Source organism: Aphelocoma coerulescens (genome assembly GCF_041296385.1).
Source record: "Aphelocoma coerulescens isolate FSJ_1873_10779 chromosome W unlocalized genomic scaffold, UR_Acoe_1.0 ChrW_unloc_scaf_2, whole genome shotgun sequence".
NCBI classification, from domain to species: Eukaryota; Metazoa; Chordata; class Aves; order Passeriformes; family Corvidae; genus Aphelocoma; species Aphelocoma coerulescens.
The window spans coordinates 4,712,159-4,730,762 of record NW_027184081.1 but is presented as its reverse complement, the minus strand read 5'-3'; the positions used below and the strand labels follow the sequence as shown (position 1 = coordinate 4,730,762).

General features: G+C 44.9%; 1 protein-coding gene across 9 annotated transcripts in view; it reads left to right on the top strand.

Annotated features, from left to right (window-relative positions):
- LOC138102799 (E3 SUMO-protein ligase PIAS2) overlaps positions 1-18,604 on the top strand; it is a 108,944-nt gene that overhangs the window by 69,839 nt on the left and 20,501 nt on the right. For all 9 annotated transcript variants that reach the window (XM_069000567.1, XM_069000565.1, XM_069000566.1 and 6 more), the window contains 4 exons: positions 4,643-4,727; positions 5,353-5,403; positions 5,539-5,629; positions 17,782-17,916. In XM_069000567.1, coding sequence (XP_068856668.1) covers positions 4,643-4,727; positions 5,353-5,403; positions 5,539-5,629; positions 17,782-17,916 — 362 coding nt within the window. The remainder of the gene's footprint in view (positions 1-4,642; positions 4,728-5,352; positions 5,404-5,538; positions 5,630-17,781; positions 17,917-18,604) is intronic.

Genomic DNA, 18,604 nt, shown 5'->3' with positions numbered 1-18,604 from the left:
CATGGGGGATCGCTCCTCCAAAGTCATGAGTGCTGACAGCTGCATTCAGCTTGGTATTTATCGCGTTACAAGTTCCATATTCATTGTTTCCCAATACGCCTATACATATTCATTACCTAGCCCTGCCTAGCCTCGCCTCATATTACAATGAGCCCAAAAGTCATTTACATCCGCATTGCGCTTGCACAGTGCTGTCTGGTGGTCATGGGCAGGGGTCGCTGAGAGGGAATAAGGGTCTTTCTCAGATGAAGTAAAGGGTTTTCCTCATTCTGAACTTTTCACCTTGCTTCCCTGCACATGCTCTTTATGTCCTTGGCCTAAGTCCAAACTTCAAGACTGGTTTGAGTTAGTTTTAGGTTAAAAACAGGATCTTTGGTCAAGATTCCTTCCCTTTATCAATAGTGTCATATCTTCTCATTCTGCTTTGGTAGGCACAATAAGTGTTGAGCAAGCTATATGCATTGCTTTTAACAAACAGCTTCTTAGCAAATCATTTAACCTCTGCTTCTCCATCCCCCCTCATTCATATTAGAAAAAGATTTTTCACTGTTTGGGTGGTCAGGCATTGGAATAGGTTGCTGTAGTGGTTTGATTCAAAATATCCATTACTTACTCATTTCCCCTCTGTGAGATAAGAATTAGGAGAAAACAAAGCAGGCACAAACCTTAATCAGTTGCAGTACAATGAAAGAGTTTTATTACTAATAGAATTAAAAGTAAAGAGAAATAACAAGAAATTAAAGCAAACCCTCTCCCCCTTTCCAGCACTTTCCTCCTTTTACCCAACTTGCACAAAGGGTAACAGAACATGGGATTTTAGTCAGTGTTGCAGTTCTTGAAAAGTCACTTTCTTATGCTTAAGAAAAAAAGGGTTTTCTTCAGCTGCACACAGTTCCCAAACTGCCACCAACAGCAGACCCGCCCGGAAAGAAACAATCTGCTGTGGTGTAAAACATCTCTCCCATGAAAAATCTCACAGTTCCTTCACACTGTCAGACATGGGCCATCACATGGGGTTATTAATCTTTTTAAGGATAAGTTATTTTGGCCTGAACACAAAGGCTTTCTTTGCCACAAGTCTCTAAAAGCCTCTCACTGCTTCTATATAGCCTGACATAGGCACTCTTCACAAATCTTCACGGGCCACACGTGAATTCTTCATCCTGCCATGTACTTCAAATGGATTAAAGAGACAAACAGTTTGTGATATTACAGTTTCTTACCACAGCATGCAAGAAGTATTTTAAACTATGCGCGAGAAATGTGGCACCGCCCTCTTTTCTCCCATCGCCATTTTCAGCTTTGTCTCACGACTCACTTTCTCTTTCTCTCTGACTCTGAAGCTGCCATGTTGAAAAGTGTTCTTGTTCAGGCTTTATGGTAGAGGAAGCCTCGCTCCCTTTGTGCTGCTGGCTGCATGGTGTCTTCTTCAGTTCAGTGTGAAGAGTGCTGGCTGCAGACAGGAGGCTATGCCGGCTCCCATTGGCTCTGCTGGCTCTGCATGGAGAGAAGAGGATAAGTACCTGCCGGTCCCAAGAAGCCACGCCGGATGGGTTTAGCTGTGTGGCAGTCCATGGCTGGTTTTAGCTGCCTGTGGCTCTGGGAAAGTTCCCCCCCCAGCGACCCAGGGTCCATGCCGTGAAAGGGGGGGGGGGGGGGGGGCAGGGGGCCTGGCCCAGCCTGGTGGGGCCTGGAGGCTCCGAGGCGCCCCCACCTTCCAGCAGGTGAGCTGGAATGAAAAAGGAAATTCCCTCCTGTTCTGGTTTGGCCAAATTTAGAAATATATCCTCTGAGAGAAGGCAGGTCACCACCCCTCCCCCACCAGGTTCGGGGAAAATAAATTTTCCTCAAAGGAAAGTGAAAGAGATAAAAGCTATTTATATAACAAACACACGGGAAAAGTAAAATACTGCTAAATAATAAAATCTCTCGCTGTGGAGAAAAAACTTGGGAAAGTGTCAGAGTCCTCCCTTTGGTCTCCTCAGAACTGGAGCTTGGGCCAGGGCCAGGCCCTTTGTGCCCAGTTGTCTTGGGGTGACTTTATGATGTGTATCCCATATCGCTGCCTATGACCAGAAATTAATTTCTGTGTCTTTCTATGCCTCTAAACTGAGCCTGAGAGGGGGAAGGAAAAAACTGAGCAAAACTTTTTCAGGGCAGTTTGCAGCTTGTTCAAGGTCACCCAGAGATAGGTTTTTTTTCCAGCTGTGGCAGGGGAGCAAGGAAGCACCCGGCTTGCTGCTTTCCAGTCAGCTTTTGGCCAGTTGTTTCAGTTTCTTGTTCTCCGGAGAGAGAGACTGAGAGTTGGACTTTGTTTTTCCTTCTCTGGAATTCCAGATTTTCTCCCTTTTCTACTGGACTGCTTTCAACCTCAGAGCACATCGGGAGGACTTTCCACCGGGCACAGAGGGCCTGGCCCAAGCCCAAGCCCCAGCGCCGAGGAGACCAAAGGGAGGACTCTTAACACTTTCCCAGGTTTTTCCTCCACAGCGAAACATTTTATTATTTAGCCTTATTTTCCTTTTCCCATGTGTTTGTTAAATAAATAGTTTTATCTCCTTCACTTTCCTTCAAGGAAAATTTATTTTTCCCCGAACCTGGGGGGGAAGGGGTAGTTGTGCCTTCTCTCAGAGGATATATTTCTAAATTTGGCCAAACCGGAACACCAGTGGAAAGTCCTCCCGGTCTGCTCTGATGTTAAAGCAATCAAGCAGTCCAGTAGAAAAGGGAGAAAATCCAGAATTCCAGGGAAGGAAAAGTTCAACTCTCAGTCTCTCTCCGGAGAAAAAGCAGCTGAACCACTGGACAAAAAAAAACTGTCCTCGGGAAACAGCAAGCCGGGTGTTTCCTCGCTCCCCTGACGCAGCTGGGAAACAAATTGCTATCTGTGTGTGACCTTGAACAAGCTGCAAACTGCTTTGAAAAAGTTTTGCTCAGTTTTTCCTTCCCCCTCTCAGGCTCACTTTAGAGGCATAGAAAGGCACAGAAATTAATTTCTGGGCATAGGGCAGCCATATGGGATACACATCATAAGGTCACCCCAAGACACCTCCTTTCCATGCGGTTGAAATATGTAATTTGTGAGAAGCGTCATTAGTCTAAAAGATTGTACATCAACTCAGATTCAGCCCACTACAGTTGCCCAGGGAGGTGGTGGAGTCACCATCCCTGGAGGTATTCAAGAGGTATCTGGATCTGGTGTTGGGTGATATGGTTTAGGGGTTTAGTGGTTACAGTGGTAGTGCTGGGTTGATGGTTGGACTTGATGATCTTAAAGGTCTCTTCCAACCTTGATGATTCTATGACTCTGGTTTTAGACGGATATGAGCATTGGCTGAAAATTACTCTTACCATGGATTCATGTGCAAATTTATATGTGAGGCTTCCTTTATTTAATTTTTTTTTACTGATATGGATATCTTAGAGTCCCATTTAGTAGACCTGGGTGATTGAGAGATGGAACAAACAAGTTTTGTGTGTTTGAGAATTAAGGATTCAAATAACAGGTAGGTCAGAAAGCTAGGAGTATAGTCCACTGCGACTCTTTTAAAGAGATGACTGTAGGTATTCTCTTGCACTGAGAACACAAGAGCAGGTGTAGGTGTGGGGCTTCATTTTAACCAACACTCAATTCAATAAAAAAATATTTCCCTGATCTTTTTTACATGTGCTCAAGTATTATTTTAAAATATAAAATGTTGTCTGTGGTGTGTGTGTGTGCACATGCATACGTGCACAACGTAGCTGGTTTGAGTTGTTTGAGGAACTTGGAGTGTGTTTGCTTTACCTGGGTTCTATTTCATGTTTGTGTCCCTTTTGTGTGTTTTTTATGGGCAGAGAGATACTCTTCTCTCAATGTCACAGTGTACAAGACAGTCTACTAGCTCTTCCAAATTTGCCTGGTTTAGTTGTACTATTTTTCTGTTTGTCCTTGCTGCTTACTTTAAATTGTTGGACAAGTCCAATGTACTTTTATTTCAGGTCAAGATTTCTAACTTCTCAAGTTGAAAGAAAGTAGAAAAGTAACATGTGCATACTATGAACCTTTAATACTAAAATATTACAGCTTCCCATCACTGACAGACAAGTCAGTTTCTGATATGAAAGTTCAATTTATTTATTTATTTATTGCTAAATGCTACTGGTGTAATTCCCAGACATCAAGTCTAGCTGGCTTCTGTGGCCTTAGGGGTTGTGTTCCCTCCCCCCGTTCTCCTCTCCCCTCCTTCTCAAAGGTTCAGTTACAATTAGCTGTTTCTGAATTGAGTAATTGTCCATCTGTCCATTAATAACTTCTGGTGTGCGTTCTTTTCTTGTAGTACATTAAAATAGTTTTGTTATATTTTGTTGTGTTTGTTTGAACCTTTCTCCCCTGGGAGAAAGGATTATAATGCAGTTTGCCAAGCTTCTTTAGTAGTGAAGTGTAATGTGATATTAAGCCATATGAATATAGTTGAATGAATGATTTGTTCCATTCTTTCTTGTTGATGTTTTTGTTGCATGCAGTTCAACCACAATTTGAATATGTGACTTAAGCCTCATTCCAAAAACAAAACCCCCAAACCCCTCAATTGCAGATCCTGTTTTAATCAATTACTTTAATTACCATAGTTAAACCTTTTTTGTGTCTCTCTCTTTGTAGTACAGAGCAGTATTCAGAGGTTCCAAGAGAAGTTTTTTATCTTTGCTTTAACACCTCAGCAGGTCAGAGAAATCTGTATTTCCAGGTAAGAAGTAAGAGTGTGGCATCCTCTAGGTAAACTTTTGCAAAATTTCAGGAGAAAGTGTGGGGTTTTTGGTTCAGTTTTATGCAGTACATAAAGGTTGCAGATGCTGAATGATAATCCTCACTGAAGTTACTCTGAGTTTATCTGTTCTGTTTTCTTCAGGGACTACTATGCACAGAATTTATGTGCATTTAGGGTAAAACCTACCCCATTAAAGAGTTAACAATTACTCTGTTCCAAATAATTGCCACTATTTAGAGAAGTGGTAAGCTTTTCTTCCCTGTATGTTTCCTGATTGCAGGAATGGAAGGCTGCTTTTTTGTCACAGGGTTCATGTTGTTGCAAGACCTATGGTATAAGTCAAGAGGGTTTTTTCTTCTCTGGAAAAATCATACTTTATTGTTACTATAAACTCTTGACAGAGGATGCTGATCTTAAAGTCGTGTAACTTGCAGTAAGTAAACAGAGGTATTGCTTATAAGACTTGTTCATAGCTCAATAAAAGAAAAATAAGAGCAAAGTTTAGTGATGTTGGGGCAGGTGTGCCAGTTCTTTCTCCGTATGACTGGAATATGAGACCTGCTGTCTAAATGGATACTTCTCTTTTTATTTCTCTTTGTCACAGGGACTTCTTGCCCGGGGGCAGGAGAGATTACACAGTCCAAGTTCAGCTAAGGTACCTTTTTCATAATGTTCTTGTAGTCCTCTTACAACTTTTTAATTGGCTAATGTAACATAAGTCTAGATGTTTGTGGGGACATATGAATGTGGTGACACTTGAAAATTATGCTTTTTCTTTTCGGGGATATAGGTTATGCCTAGCAGAGACAAGCTGCCCTCAAGAAGATAATTACCCTAATAGTTTGTGTATTAAAGTAAATGGGAAGCTGTTTCCATTGCCGGTAAGCTTGTTTGTATGTGACTTTGTGGTGTGTGTTATCTGTAACATTAGCTTGCTAAAACAGTCAAGCTGTTTATTGTCACTTAAATTTTTCTGGTTACTAATATTAGGTATATAGTTTGCATGTTGGCTGTGTGAGATAGCCATTACTACTGTTAATCATGTTACAGCCACTGCATGGAGTAATTATGTTTTAGCCACCTATAGCAAACCTCATCTATTGCAGTTAACAAAATATGTCAAAACCAAACCAGTGTCTGCATGAAGAATTCTCCTCCTAGGTATTCAAATTGAGTTTGACTTGATTGGTGGTAGCCCTCACTCTTTGGGCTGTTTATATTTGTGATTGGCTTGAGTTCCTTCTTGTTGCAAGGGAATGGTATTGCCTTCTTGTGTACAAGTTTGTATGCTGCTCTGCATCTGTCTGGTTAGTGCAGAATTCATTGGGTGAATGAAGGACAGGCACATTTTAGGGTTCTTAGCATTTGCTGATACTAAAAGAGAACAGCATTGGCAGTCACACTTCACTGGTGTCTGATGTTTAAAAATAGTACATTGGCAGGGTCGCCTCAAGGCATAATATATATATACACATATACAAAAAGGTAAAAGCACCTCATTATTCTTAAAAAATCTCTGGAATGGGTGTCTCTGTACAATAGAACAGAGAAACTCTTATGCAAACTGTTCTGAAATAGTTCTGGAAGCTATTGAAGATGGAAAAAGTAGTAGTACAGAGGGGTTTTTTTCAGCAGTGGGTTTGGAAAAATGCTGTGTCGAGAGAGAAGGTGTGAAACCTCTTTTTTATAATGTCTGTCACCACCTTGGTGTGTCAGATGTATTGTCCTCTATGCTCCCTCCTGCATTTGCAACCCATGACTGCTTTTTTTGCCTCTACCCATCTTAAATGAGACTCTTTAGCTTCTCTTCCTCCTACTTCTTTAACCATTGCATCACTCTTCTTCTGTCTGTCTCCAGTGTGTAAGAAGGTTTCTTTCATGTTTTCTAGTCAGTATTTTTTGTAAATGCCAGTTATGTTCTCTGATAAGCTTGATGATTTTCTCCTTTCTTATGCAGATTGTCTTCTTTTCTTTAAGCAAGGAACCAAAAAATAATTGGTCTGATATTATCTTGTGGACATCAATGTCTGCTGATGCCTAGTCTTGTTAATATAGTTTATGCTCTGCTATGCTGTGTTATGCTCTTCATTTTGTATGTAACATATGTCACAGTCATAGCAAAAATTGTTTGTAATCTTGGATTATTGCTTTGCTTTAGATCTAAATCCTGTAGGTTCTTCCTGCACATCATGATTCTTTAATATGTTCATCTGAACTTTAGGTGAGAAAGTGAATAAATTATTGTCTCGGCAAGTTCCTTTCCTCTCCTCCTTCAGTATGAGCTGAATGACAAATGCAATCTCAGTCCAAGTACTTTTGCCAACATTTTCTTTTGATTTTTGTCACTGTCTGCATCCCTCTGGTGGTTCCTTTCTGTTGCAGGAAATGCAAGATAGCTTCTTTGTCTCAAAGACCACTACTGTCCAACTCAGTAGTGTTGGTGTTAAATAATTAATCAGTGATGCCAGCCTCTATTGCCAACTTGCACAATTCTTAAGTGAGTACTGTTCCGTCTTTCCCTGGTATAGAAGTTCATGCCTCTGCAGATGTCTGTAAATTATTCTTGATTCTTTCCTTGGCTACAGTCCTCACCAGAAACTTCAGAAAAATGCTGCCAGTGTACCAGTACTGCTTCAGGTTGTGCCAACTCATGTTAACATGGTATTTCCTTGTGTTCGTACAACTGTCTGTGTCCTCCTTTTATAGTGTTGGTTCTGACTTAAAAGGAGTAAATGTAGAGTCTTGCATGCTGCTATCTTGGTGTCTTGGTTTGAAAGACAGGTGTCTGCTAAGGAAGGCAGGAGCCTCCCTTGGAATGGCAGATGCAACCCCCCTTCTGTTAGAAGCTCCGCGGGATGAGGGGCCCGGGCCCTGGCGGGGGGAGAGAGAAACAGTCCAAACCAATATGGTTGATAAAGAAAACTCCATAAAACTCCATTTATTAGCAGTCCAAAGGCACTTATATAGTATACCAGCATGTTAACTCCTAAGTGGCTTAAAGCTTATCAAAACACATTTCTATTTCTACATAATTGGACTTACATTGGCAAGTTTCCATAGTCTTGTTATGATCAAAAGAATTCAGTGCTCATCTCCCTCGTTCACTCCCGGATAGTACAGCTGCAAGTTTTCTCTCCCTCTTTGTTTCTCAGGCCTGCTTGTTATCTTTCACACAGGGACTTTCCCATGGAAAGTTTTCTCACACACAAGCCTAAAACTTCCAGGCCTATTGCTTGCACAGCTCTTTTATTGATCCCAATAATTCTATTTCCCAACACCCTTCCATCCGAACTATTATAATTTTGGAATTAAGGGGCTTTCAGGCAAAGAGATGGGAAATAGGAATAACAGTTCTGTACTAATATATATAACAAGGCAAACAAACAACAGTAACTATGGCAGTAACAGCAAACAGTCACAAACCCAGTCCCAGCCTTCTCGGCTGTCAGGCCCTTTCCCCTTGAGGGCAGTTCTGCTCGCAGCCGGCAGGGGCGCTGGCAGCTCCCGGTGAGCAGGGCAGGTGCAATGGTTCCCCCGGGGCTGCAGGGGGCGCTCCAGAGTGAGCTCGGGGAGCATGCAGCACTGGTGGCCTGGGATCCTGGGAAGTGATGGAACAAAAGCTTCACAAACCCCCTGGGCAGCCGATCCCGGTCTCGGGCCGGACTCTCAGGAACAGCAGGCTGGAACAGCAGGGACGAGCACAAATCCCGGTTGGTAGATGCGATGTATCAAACTCCACAGCTGTAGTGGGAGCCACAGGATGTCTCGGCAGGCAGGGGGTGTGGAGCTACATTTTAATGAAGGCTCGGAGCAGTGGCAAAAGAACGGTGGGGGCAGAGCAGCCGTGGCCTGGCTCCAAGCAGGGCAGGAAAAAGTGGACTCAGGATCCCAAGGTTTTTCCCTTCAGGCACCCAAGCAGATGGTGAAAAGTCCCTCTTTTAGTGAGGTAGGGTGTTAAATAGGGTCCCAGTGCAATGGCCCCTCCAGCAAGCAGAGCTCCACTCATGGTAGAACGAAGGCAGCAGGAGGCAGAACCCCGCAGTGGTGATGAATTCTCCCCACAGCGACCGCAGCCCCTCTCCCCTCCGAATGCTGAGAGCACAAGAGCTGGGGGCTACACTCAACCCTGTTTTCCCAGTCCAAGTCTAGAGGCATCTCTGCCCTCCAAGAAACCCTCAGGTCAAAGAGAGTAGCCAGCTGCACCCCTCCCCTGAGCTGTGACTTCTTTTGTCTCTCTTAAGTATCCAGTTATTATTGTCTCCTGGCAACAGGTATGGGGGGAAATTCCTTAAGAGAAAAAAAAACAAAAGGAGAACTCCTAAAATCCCAACACTTGGTAAGTAACAAGGTTTTTATACATGATGAACTAGAGCAGGTGGTTCTCCTGTTGAATTTTTTGTAGTCAAGACAAAATGTGAAAGTTCAAAAGATAATTTGCTTTTGTACTAGTTTGAAAACAAACCAGTGAGAGGCACCAAGTCAGAATAACAATTTAATGGAAATTAAAGAAAAGGAAAAGAAAGTAAAAGAAAACACTGACAGAGTCAAGATACAACCTGAGTCCCTATTAGGCAGGGTAGTGGTAGCAGTCTGGTGGAATGGTGGCTGCAATCCTCTGAAGTGGTGATCCTGTAGTAGAAGGGGTCTGCTCTTCCTCAGAAAGTCCAGCGGTGGCTGTGTAGCTCCTTGTCCTCTGGAAATCCAGTGGAGCCAGTGTCTTTGGTGCTCAGAGTCCCAGATTATATCCACGATGGGATGCTTGGTTCCTCCCTCTGGGTGGAGCATCTCACAATGGGGTAATGAGTCATGAGGCCAAGTGTTGATTAGGCTCGTTAACAGAAGATAGTCTGGAGGGAGTTATCTCCGAGTCATGCAGCAGGACAATGATGGGCCATTAACAGCAAGATAGTCTGGGGGGAGGAGGCAAGGAAACACTGCCCCACCTGATTTCAACAGCGCATGAGGATGGTAATAGAATACACCTCAACCCAGGACATTATCCCCCCTTATTCTATTACCATCTACATCATCCCAAATCAATACCTTCTTAAACTCTAAACACACATACATATATATATATATATACAATGAAACCCTACACACTGTTCTCACCTAAGATTAGGTCTCCCTGTGGTACACAACAGGTTTCCCCATCTTTTTGCATTACCCACCAAGTGCAACCAGGTCCTTGAGCAAAGACAGTCCCACGGATGGGTTTGCCTTTGCCTGAGGTGGGATTAATCCAAACAGTCTTTCCTAAAATACCTCTCAGGTGTACCACCGGGACTCCATCTCCATCCACTGTGTGCAAGGGTTCAGACTCGGCAGGACCAGCTCGATTGATGGACCCTCGGGTATTGACCATCCAGGTAGCCTTCGCTAAGTTCACTTCCCAATTTTTGAAGGTCCCCCCACCAAGTGCCTTTAGGGTGGTTTTAAGTAGTCCATTGCAGCGTTCAACTTTTCTGGCAGCTGGTGCATGATAAGGAATGTGATATATCCATTCAATACCATGTTCTCTGGCCCAGGTGTTGATGAGGCTGTTCTTAAAATGAGTCCCGTTGTCTGACTCGATCCTGTCGGGGGTGCCATGTCTCCACAGGACTTGCTTTTCCAGGCCCAAGATGGTGTTCCGGGCTGTAGCATGAGGCACAGGGTAGGTCTCCAGCCATCCAGTGGTTGCTTCAACCATGGTCAACACATAGCGCTTGCCTTGGCGAGTTTGAGGAAGGGTGATGTAATCAACTTGCCAGGCTTCCCCATACCTGTACTTTGACCATCGTCCACCGTACCACAGAGGCTTCACCTGCTTGGCCTGTTTGATTGCAGCACAGGTCTCACAACTGTGGACGACCTGTGAAATGCTGTCCATGGTAAGGTCCACCCCTCAGTCACAGGCCCATTGGTATGTTGCATCTCTCCCCTGATGACCAGAGGCATCATGGGCCCAACGAGCTAGGAATAATTCTCCCTTGTGCTGCCAGTCCAGATCCACCTGTGATACTTTCACCTTGGCAGCTCGGTCCACCTGCTCGTTGTTGCGATGTTCTTCATTAGCCCGACTCTTGGGTACGTGCGCATCCACGTGTCGAACCTTCACGGTCAGCTTCTCTACTCGGGCGGCGACGTCCTGCCAAATCTCAGCGGCCCAGATGGGTTTCCCTCTGCGCTGCCAGTTGGCTTTTCTCCAGCGAACCAGCCATCCCCACAGAGCATTAGCTACCATCTACGAGTCGGTGTAGAGATAGAGCCTCGGCCACTTCTCTCGTTCAGCAATATCCAAAGCCAGCTGGACGGCTTTAAGCTCTGCAACCTGACTCGATCCACCTTGTCCCTCGGTAGCTTGTGCAACTTGTCGTGTGGGGCGCCATACTGCAGCTTTCCACTTCCTGTTAGTGCCTACAATTCGGCAGGAACCATCAGTGAAGAGGGCATAACGTCTTTCAGTCTCCGGTAGCTCATTATATGGTGGGGCTTCCTCAGCACGAGTCACCTGCTTTTCCTCTTCTTCAGAAGATAATCCAAAAGCCTCACATTCAGGCCAGTTTGTTATAATTTCCAAAATCCCAGGGCGATTCGGGTTTCCAATACGGGCACGCTGTGTGATGAGAGCAATCCATTTGCTCCATGTGGTGTCGGTGGCGTGATGCGTGGAAGGAACCTTTCCCTTGAACATCCACCCCAGCACCGGTAGTCGGGGTGCCAGGAGGAGTTGTGCCTCTGTGCCGATTACCTCTGAGGCAGCTTGGACTCCTTCATAGGCTGCCAAGATTTCCTTCTCGGTGGGAGTGTAGTTGGCTTCAGATCCTCTGTAGCTTCGGCTCCAGAATCCCAGTGGTCGGCCACAAGTCTCACCAGGCACCTTCTGCCAGAGGCTCCAGGACAGACCATGGCTCCCGGCTGCAGAGTAGAGCACGTTCTTCACCTCTGGTCCTGTCCTGACTGGGCCAAGGGCTACCGCATGAGTGATTTCCTGTGTGATCTGGGTGAAGGCTTGCTGCTGTTCAGGGCCCCAGTGGAAATCGTTCTTCTTTCGGGTAACCAGGTAGAGAGGGCTCACAATCCGGCTGTACTCAGGAATGTGCATTCTCCAAAAACCTATGGCGCCTAGGAAAGCTTGTGTTTCCTTCTTGCTGGTCGGTGGAGACATCGCAGTGATCTTGTTGACGACCTCGGTGGGAATCTGACGTCGTCCATCTTGCCACTTTACTCCCAGGAACTGGATCTCTCGGGCAGATCCCTTGACTTTGCTCCTTTTGATGGCAAAGCCAGCTTCCAGGAGAATCTGGATGATTTTCTCTCCTTTGTCAAATACTTCCTTTGCTGTGTTTCCCCACACGATGATGTCGTTGATGTATTGCAGATGTTCTGGGGCCTCACCCTTTTCCAGTGCAGTCTGAATTAGTCCATGGCAGATGGTGGGACTGTGCTTCCACCCCTGGGGCAGTCTGTTCCAGGCGTACTGCACACCCCTCCAGGTGAAAGCAAACTGAGGCCTGCACTCTGCTGCCAAAGGAATGGAGAAAAATGCATTAGCAATGTCAATAGTGGCGCACCACTTCGCTGCTTTGGACTCCAGCTCGTACTGAAGTTCCAACATGTCCGGCACAGCAGCGCTCAATGGTGGTGTGACTTCATTCAGGCAACGGTAATCCACTGTCAGTCTCCATTCTCCGTTGGACTTACGCACTGGCCATATAGGGCTGTTGAAAGGTGAATGGGCCTTGCTGACCACCCCTTGGCTCTCCAGTTTATGAATCATCTCATGGACGGGAACCACAGAGTCTCTGTCTGTGCGGTATTGCCGACGGTGCACTGTTGCTGTGGCGATTGATACCTGTTGTTCTTCAACTCTTAGCAGTCCCACGGCAGACGGGTCATCTGAGAGGCCAGGCAATGTACTCAGTTTTCTGATATCATCTGTCTCCACAGCAGCTATCCCAAAAGCCCAACGATGCCCTTTTGGGTCCTTGAAATATCCATTTCTGAGATAGTCTATACCGAGAATGCACGGGGCCTCCGGGCCAGTCACGATGGGGTGTTTCTGCCACTTGTTCCCAGTTAAACTCACTTCAGCTTCCAGTACAGTCAGCTGCTGGGATCCTCCTGTCACCCCACAAATAGAAATGGGTTCTGCTCCTACATACCTTGATGGCATCAGAGTACATTGAGCGCCTGTGTCAACCAAAGCCATGTATTTTTGTGGGTCATCTGTGCCAGGCCATCGGACCCACACAGTCCAAAAGACCCGATTATCCCTTTCCTCTACCTGGCTAGAGGCAGGGCCCCTCTATTCCTGGTTCTGGTGCATGTTGCTCCCTTCCGGTGAATATGTTCCTGAGGTCCCTTCAAGAGGATCAGTCATACTATCATTCTGGTATCGTCTGGAGTTCTGTGTGCGAGAGACCGGAGCAATGTTGACTCTAGATGCGCTTCTTGTGGTAGTTGTCCCTCTTTTTAGTTCCCGTACCCTGGCTGCTAAGGAGGAGGTGGGTTTTCCATGCCACTTACTCATGTCTTCTCCATGTTCCTGAAGGAAAAACCAGAGATTACCTCGTGGGGTGTATCCTCTCTCCCTGGTTGGGGGGCGCCGGCTCCTAATGGAGGAGACTCTTGTTGGTTCTGGCGAGATGTGATAAATCTCTTCCTTAAGTTCCTTTTTCAATTTCTGATGGCCTTCTTCAATCAAACTCCGGACTTCCTCAGCTGAAGGACTTGTTTCCACGGATGAGACATGGGTGCGAAATGGGGCTGTGACGGTGTCCTCGTAAATCCTCAGTTTGTTCACCAAGATGCCCACCCTGTCCTCGCCTTCCCTCCATTGCAGCGTTGCCAGGTAGCGGGAGTATATCTCTGGTCCAAGGCGTGCGAACCTCAACCACATCTGTGACGTGCACTGGACACCATCTGGGCTCTTAGGAAATCTCTCGTCTTCTGAGAAAATGATCTCCAGCACAGCCAATTCCCTCAGGCACCGGATACCTTGTTCCATTGTGCTCCATTTCCCTTGGTGCACCTGGAGGTCTTCTTTACAAAGGTACCTGTCCCTTACACTTGTAAGCAGTCGCCGCCAGAGGCTGAGAGTTTCTTGGGTTCTCCCGATCCCCTGGTCAATGACCACATCCCGGGACAGAGATCCCAGCTGCCTGGCCTCACTTCCGTCCAGAATGGTGTCATTGTCTGCAGCGTCCCAAATGAGGAGCAGCCAGGTCAGGATGGACTCGTTCGTCTGGCGCGTGAATTCCCTCCGCAGGTCACGCAGCTCACCCAGGGATAGTGACCGAGTGATGATCTCTGGCTCTGCCTCTTCTGCTGGGTGCAAAGGTCCTGCTGCATCCTCATCAGTCACTATGCGGACTGACTTGCTTTTTGATTTCTTCTTCTGCACGGGGGCAACTGCAATCGGTTTGGGCTGTTCTGGTTCAGTGGTGGTTTGCATGGGGACGCTGACAGTGCTTTTGGTTCCTTTCTCCTCTGAGTCAGTCTGCGTAGTCATGGACGCAGTTGTTTTGTATTTGGTTCTTTTCTCCTCTGTGATAGTCTGTGTAGAGATGGACACTGTTGCTTTGCTTTTGGTTTCTTTCTCCTCTGTGTCAGTCTGCGTAGAGATGGATGCCGTTGCTTTGCATTTGGTTTCTTTCTCCTCTGTGTCAGTCTGCGTAGAGATGGACCCTGTTGCTTTGCTTTTTCTTCCTTTCTCCTCTGTGACAGTCTGCGTAGAGATGGATGCAGTTGCTTTGCGTTTGCTTCCTTTCTCCTTTGTGACAGTCTGCGTAGAGATGGATGTGGCTGCTTTGCTTTTGGTTCCTTTCTGTGTGGCAGTCTGTGTAGACATGGTATTTGCTGCTTTGCTCCTTTTTACCTCCTCCTCAAGCAGACGTTGCACCACACTAAGTAGCGTTCTGTTTCTAAGCATGGTGTACACAATGCAGGCCATAGAGAAAAAAGAGAATAGAACTGACAAGAAGATTATACTATCCTTAACATCCAGAGGGAACTCAATATTTTCAAAAACTGCTGTGCCTGGCCTGAAAGGCTGGAAGAAACCACTCTCTACTCCTCCCACCAGGGGCTGGGTGCGATTGTTGAAGAGATCCCAGACAGAGGAGCCCAGACTAGGACAGCCAAACAAAATTGAGTATATATTCCGAATGGTATTCATCGCCTCGCAGGTTATTTTGCTATAGACATAATAAACCAATAAAGCAATTCTCATACCAGTCCCTGGTTTTAACAGGAGTAACACAACAGGCAGGTAGTTCCCCATGTGAGGAAAAATATAGAGAGCAAGATACAGTACCCATGCAGACAAGCTGAGCACCATGGTGAATAGGTTTCTGTTAATACAAGATTGTAATTCTGACTTTCTCTCAGAGCAGGCCACACATTGGGTGCCAAATTATGTACTAGTTTGAAAACAAACCAGTGAGAGGCACCAAGTCAGAATAACAATTTAATGGGAATTAAAGAAAAGGAAAAGAAAGTAAAAGAAAACACTGACAGATTCAAGATACAACCTGAGTCCCTATTAGGCAGGGTAGTGGTAGCAGTCTGGTGGAATGGTGGCTGCAATCCTCTGAAGTGGTGATCCTGTAGTAGAAGGGGTCTGCTCTTCCTCAGAAAGTCCAGTGGTGGCTGTGTAGCTCCTGTCCTCTGGAAATCCAGTGGAGCCAGTATCTTTGGTGCTCAGAGTCCCAGATTATATCCACGATGGGATGCTTGGTTCCTCCCTCTGGGTGGAGCATCTCACAATGGGGTAATGAGTCATGAGGCCAAGTGTTGATTAGGCTCGTTAACAGAAGATAGTCTGGAGGGAGTTATCTCTGAGTCATGCAGCAGGACAATGATGGGCCATTAACAGCAAGATAGTCTGGGGGGAGGAGGCAAGGAAACACTGCCCCACCTGATTTCAACAGCTCATGAGGATGGTAATAGAATACACCTCAACCCAGGACAGCTTTTCTTAGGGAACCTCCATAAACCACTGCAGGTCTCTTTCAAAGGCCAAAATCAAATATGGCAGGGAAGGTTGGAAATAGCCAGATATTAAGAGCAATCATGCTTTCTGTTGACAGATTTTTTCTGGCTATAGCAAGTGATGCCTGCTTTGACTAATAAGGTTCTTGAAACAAGTGTGGAAGACTTAAAGACACAAATAATGTTGGCACTTGGTAGCCACTAGATTTGGCAGCCTAACTAAACAGCGCTAGACCATGCTGGTTGAGATAGGCAAGCAGTGTTCTTAACTCCTGGAAGGCCAGGAAGGGAAGGTTTTAAGTTGTTCTAGGAGTACAAGATTGACTCTATTCTCAAGGTCATTGCAGAAGAAAACATCAAAAGCTTGACTGAAATGAAAGCAAGACAATTTCATTTTTAGGTTGGAGGCCAGCAGGGTTACTGTGGCTGGTACAGTATGTGGGGAAATACTCTCCTGAATATTGCAGGGATGATGTGTTTGTCCACATAAGCTGATAATGTCACCATAGTAGAGAAAGGCCTACTACACCAAAACAATGGGGATATATACCCTATAAATAGTGGCAGTTCTTATGTCTGAGTAAAGAAATGGCAAATCATTCATTCTTTTAAATGTGAAATTATCAGTAGTTTCCTTTCAGCTGCTGCCTCTATGTTCTGTGGTGAAGTGCACATGGTAAGGTCCCTAGTAGCTACTGGGTGACCTCATCTGGGGTGAGAACCATAAAAGGCAGTGATTATCCTATGGTACACTTGGCTAGTGAGTGGAAGAGGCTGTTTATTTCTGGGTTTTATTTTCAGACTTAGGGTCTTTTACAGTAACTCTTTTCCCAAGCAATAGGCTGTGAATGTCTGTGTTTCTCTGAGTAAAAAAAAATCCATGTGAGTGTTTTTACAGCATATTCTTTCTGGGAGAGCTTCTTGTCTAGAACAATACTATCTTGAACTAAATAAAAACTGGTGGTCAGTTCTGTGTAAGACATAGAGCTGCAATCTTTTATTGGCATTTTTCTGGTGCAGGATGAGTTTTTGAAATGGGTGGACTACAGGCTGTCTGTAGGAATTCAGAACAGAGATTCTCAGTTCCTGTTGCAGACTGGCTTGCTTTCATCATGACAGATGCAGGGTGACATGAATAAGCTACAGTTAGGCTGTGTGCTCCTTCAGACAGCACAAATACTTTCTGCTCATGATATGCTGGAGATTATGTGCTTGCCTAGAAGCAAAAGGGAACTGGATGACTCCTGATTCAATTCTTAGACATCATATAGGGAATAAAACTACAGAGGAAAGTTGTCCAGGTTATGAAATTTTTCATCAAAGTTGAGCAAACAATATGTAGTTTATTTTGTTTCTGCAGACAACAGCAAAGCCTGTTATTCCCTGCCCATGGTAAGGGGGTTGAAACTAGATGATCTTTAAGGTTGTTTCCAACACAAACCATTCTATGATTCTATGATCTCTTAAATATAGCTGATATTCCATGTACAGCCCTTCTTCAGGGACCTTGGCAGAGGACAGATGACAATTTGTAGCTAACTGGGCCAGGTGTAGTTGATGCAAGGCAAAGCAGGCACCAAGGAGATGTGGAGCTCTTGGAACAAGACTATTGTCTTTTACATAGAATCATTGAAGTGTTTTCTGGGTGTGAAACACTGAGTTAACTCTTCATGACTTGCTGTGTTTATCACTAAGGCTGTATCCTTGCAATGTTCCACTCTCTTTCAGTGTGTGTGTAGGGGAACAAAGCATCAACATTACTTTTTATTCTTTCAGTGAACTTACCTGGACCCAAACCGTGTTCTCTTTCACTTTTTCAGCATTTCTATAAAACCCCTTAAAACAAAAATTGCCTTATAATTGTGGTTGACTTATAGTGTTAGACTGTCAAGGACTGATATTTTTCAGATTGTGTTGGATTTGGTCTCCAGCCTAGAGATCCTCTAGGTTTACCTGCTTCCCATAGGTCTGTTTAAAACGTACAAGTCTGTGTCAGCAGGTTTCAGAGTACAGCAGGGAGACTTGGTAACATGCTAATTGTCCTTTCTTCCCATAGGGATATGCTCCACCACCAAAAAATGGAATTGAACAGAAGCGACCTGGGCGCCCCTTAAATATAACATCTCTAGTTAGGCTGTCATCAGCAGTGCCAAATCAGATTTCCATTTCCTGGGCTTCTGAAATTGGAAAGGTAAACTGCATGTTGTTTAGGATGTGGGAAGTTGTCTAAATAACCTCATCTTGCATTTCTTCTCTCCTACTGTCTGATGTTGCTGGCAATGCATACAGCAGCAAGTGTTTAGTATTAGGTGGCTGAACTTATCAGTGCCAGGAAACGAAGTTTGCTCCAGAACTATGGTAGTTTCCAGTAACATATATGATTCACACACAGATGATAAAGACTTCCTTATAGAATTCACATTAGAAAGCCTGCTGTTAGGGATTGCCTGAAGTGCGTGTCAAAAATAACAAGCTCGTTTTGTGGTGTAAATAGTACAAAACAGTTCAGACATGACAAAATAACAAAAGGAAGACCTACTCACTTCCTGATGGTGTGAAAAATGAAATTATGTAGCCATATATTCTAAGGCATGTTTCTGGGTATCTGTTGTAATTGTCCATTAGAGAAGACTTTTAAAACTGATCACTAATCATAGCTGAAAAGAAATTGGCCTTTAAAATGGCTGTGTGGTTGTTTAGAAGCCCACCTATGGATTTTTTAAAGAAAGAAAAGGACAGTGGGAAATTTCTGAATTCATCTTAGGTTTAAATAATGGTTGCAGCAGCCCTTCCAGCTGTTGCTACGTCAAGAACTACTTATTCCTCTATCTATGACTATTTGTGTAAATGTCATGGTTTAGCAATGATACTCCCCAATT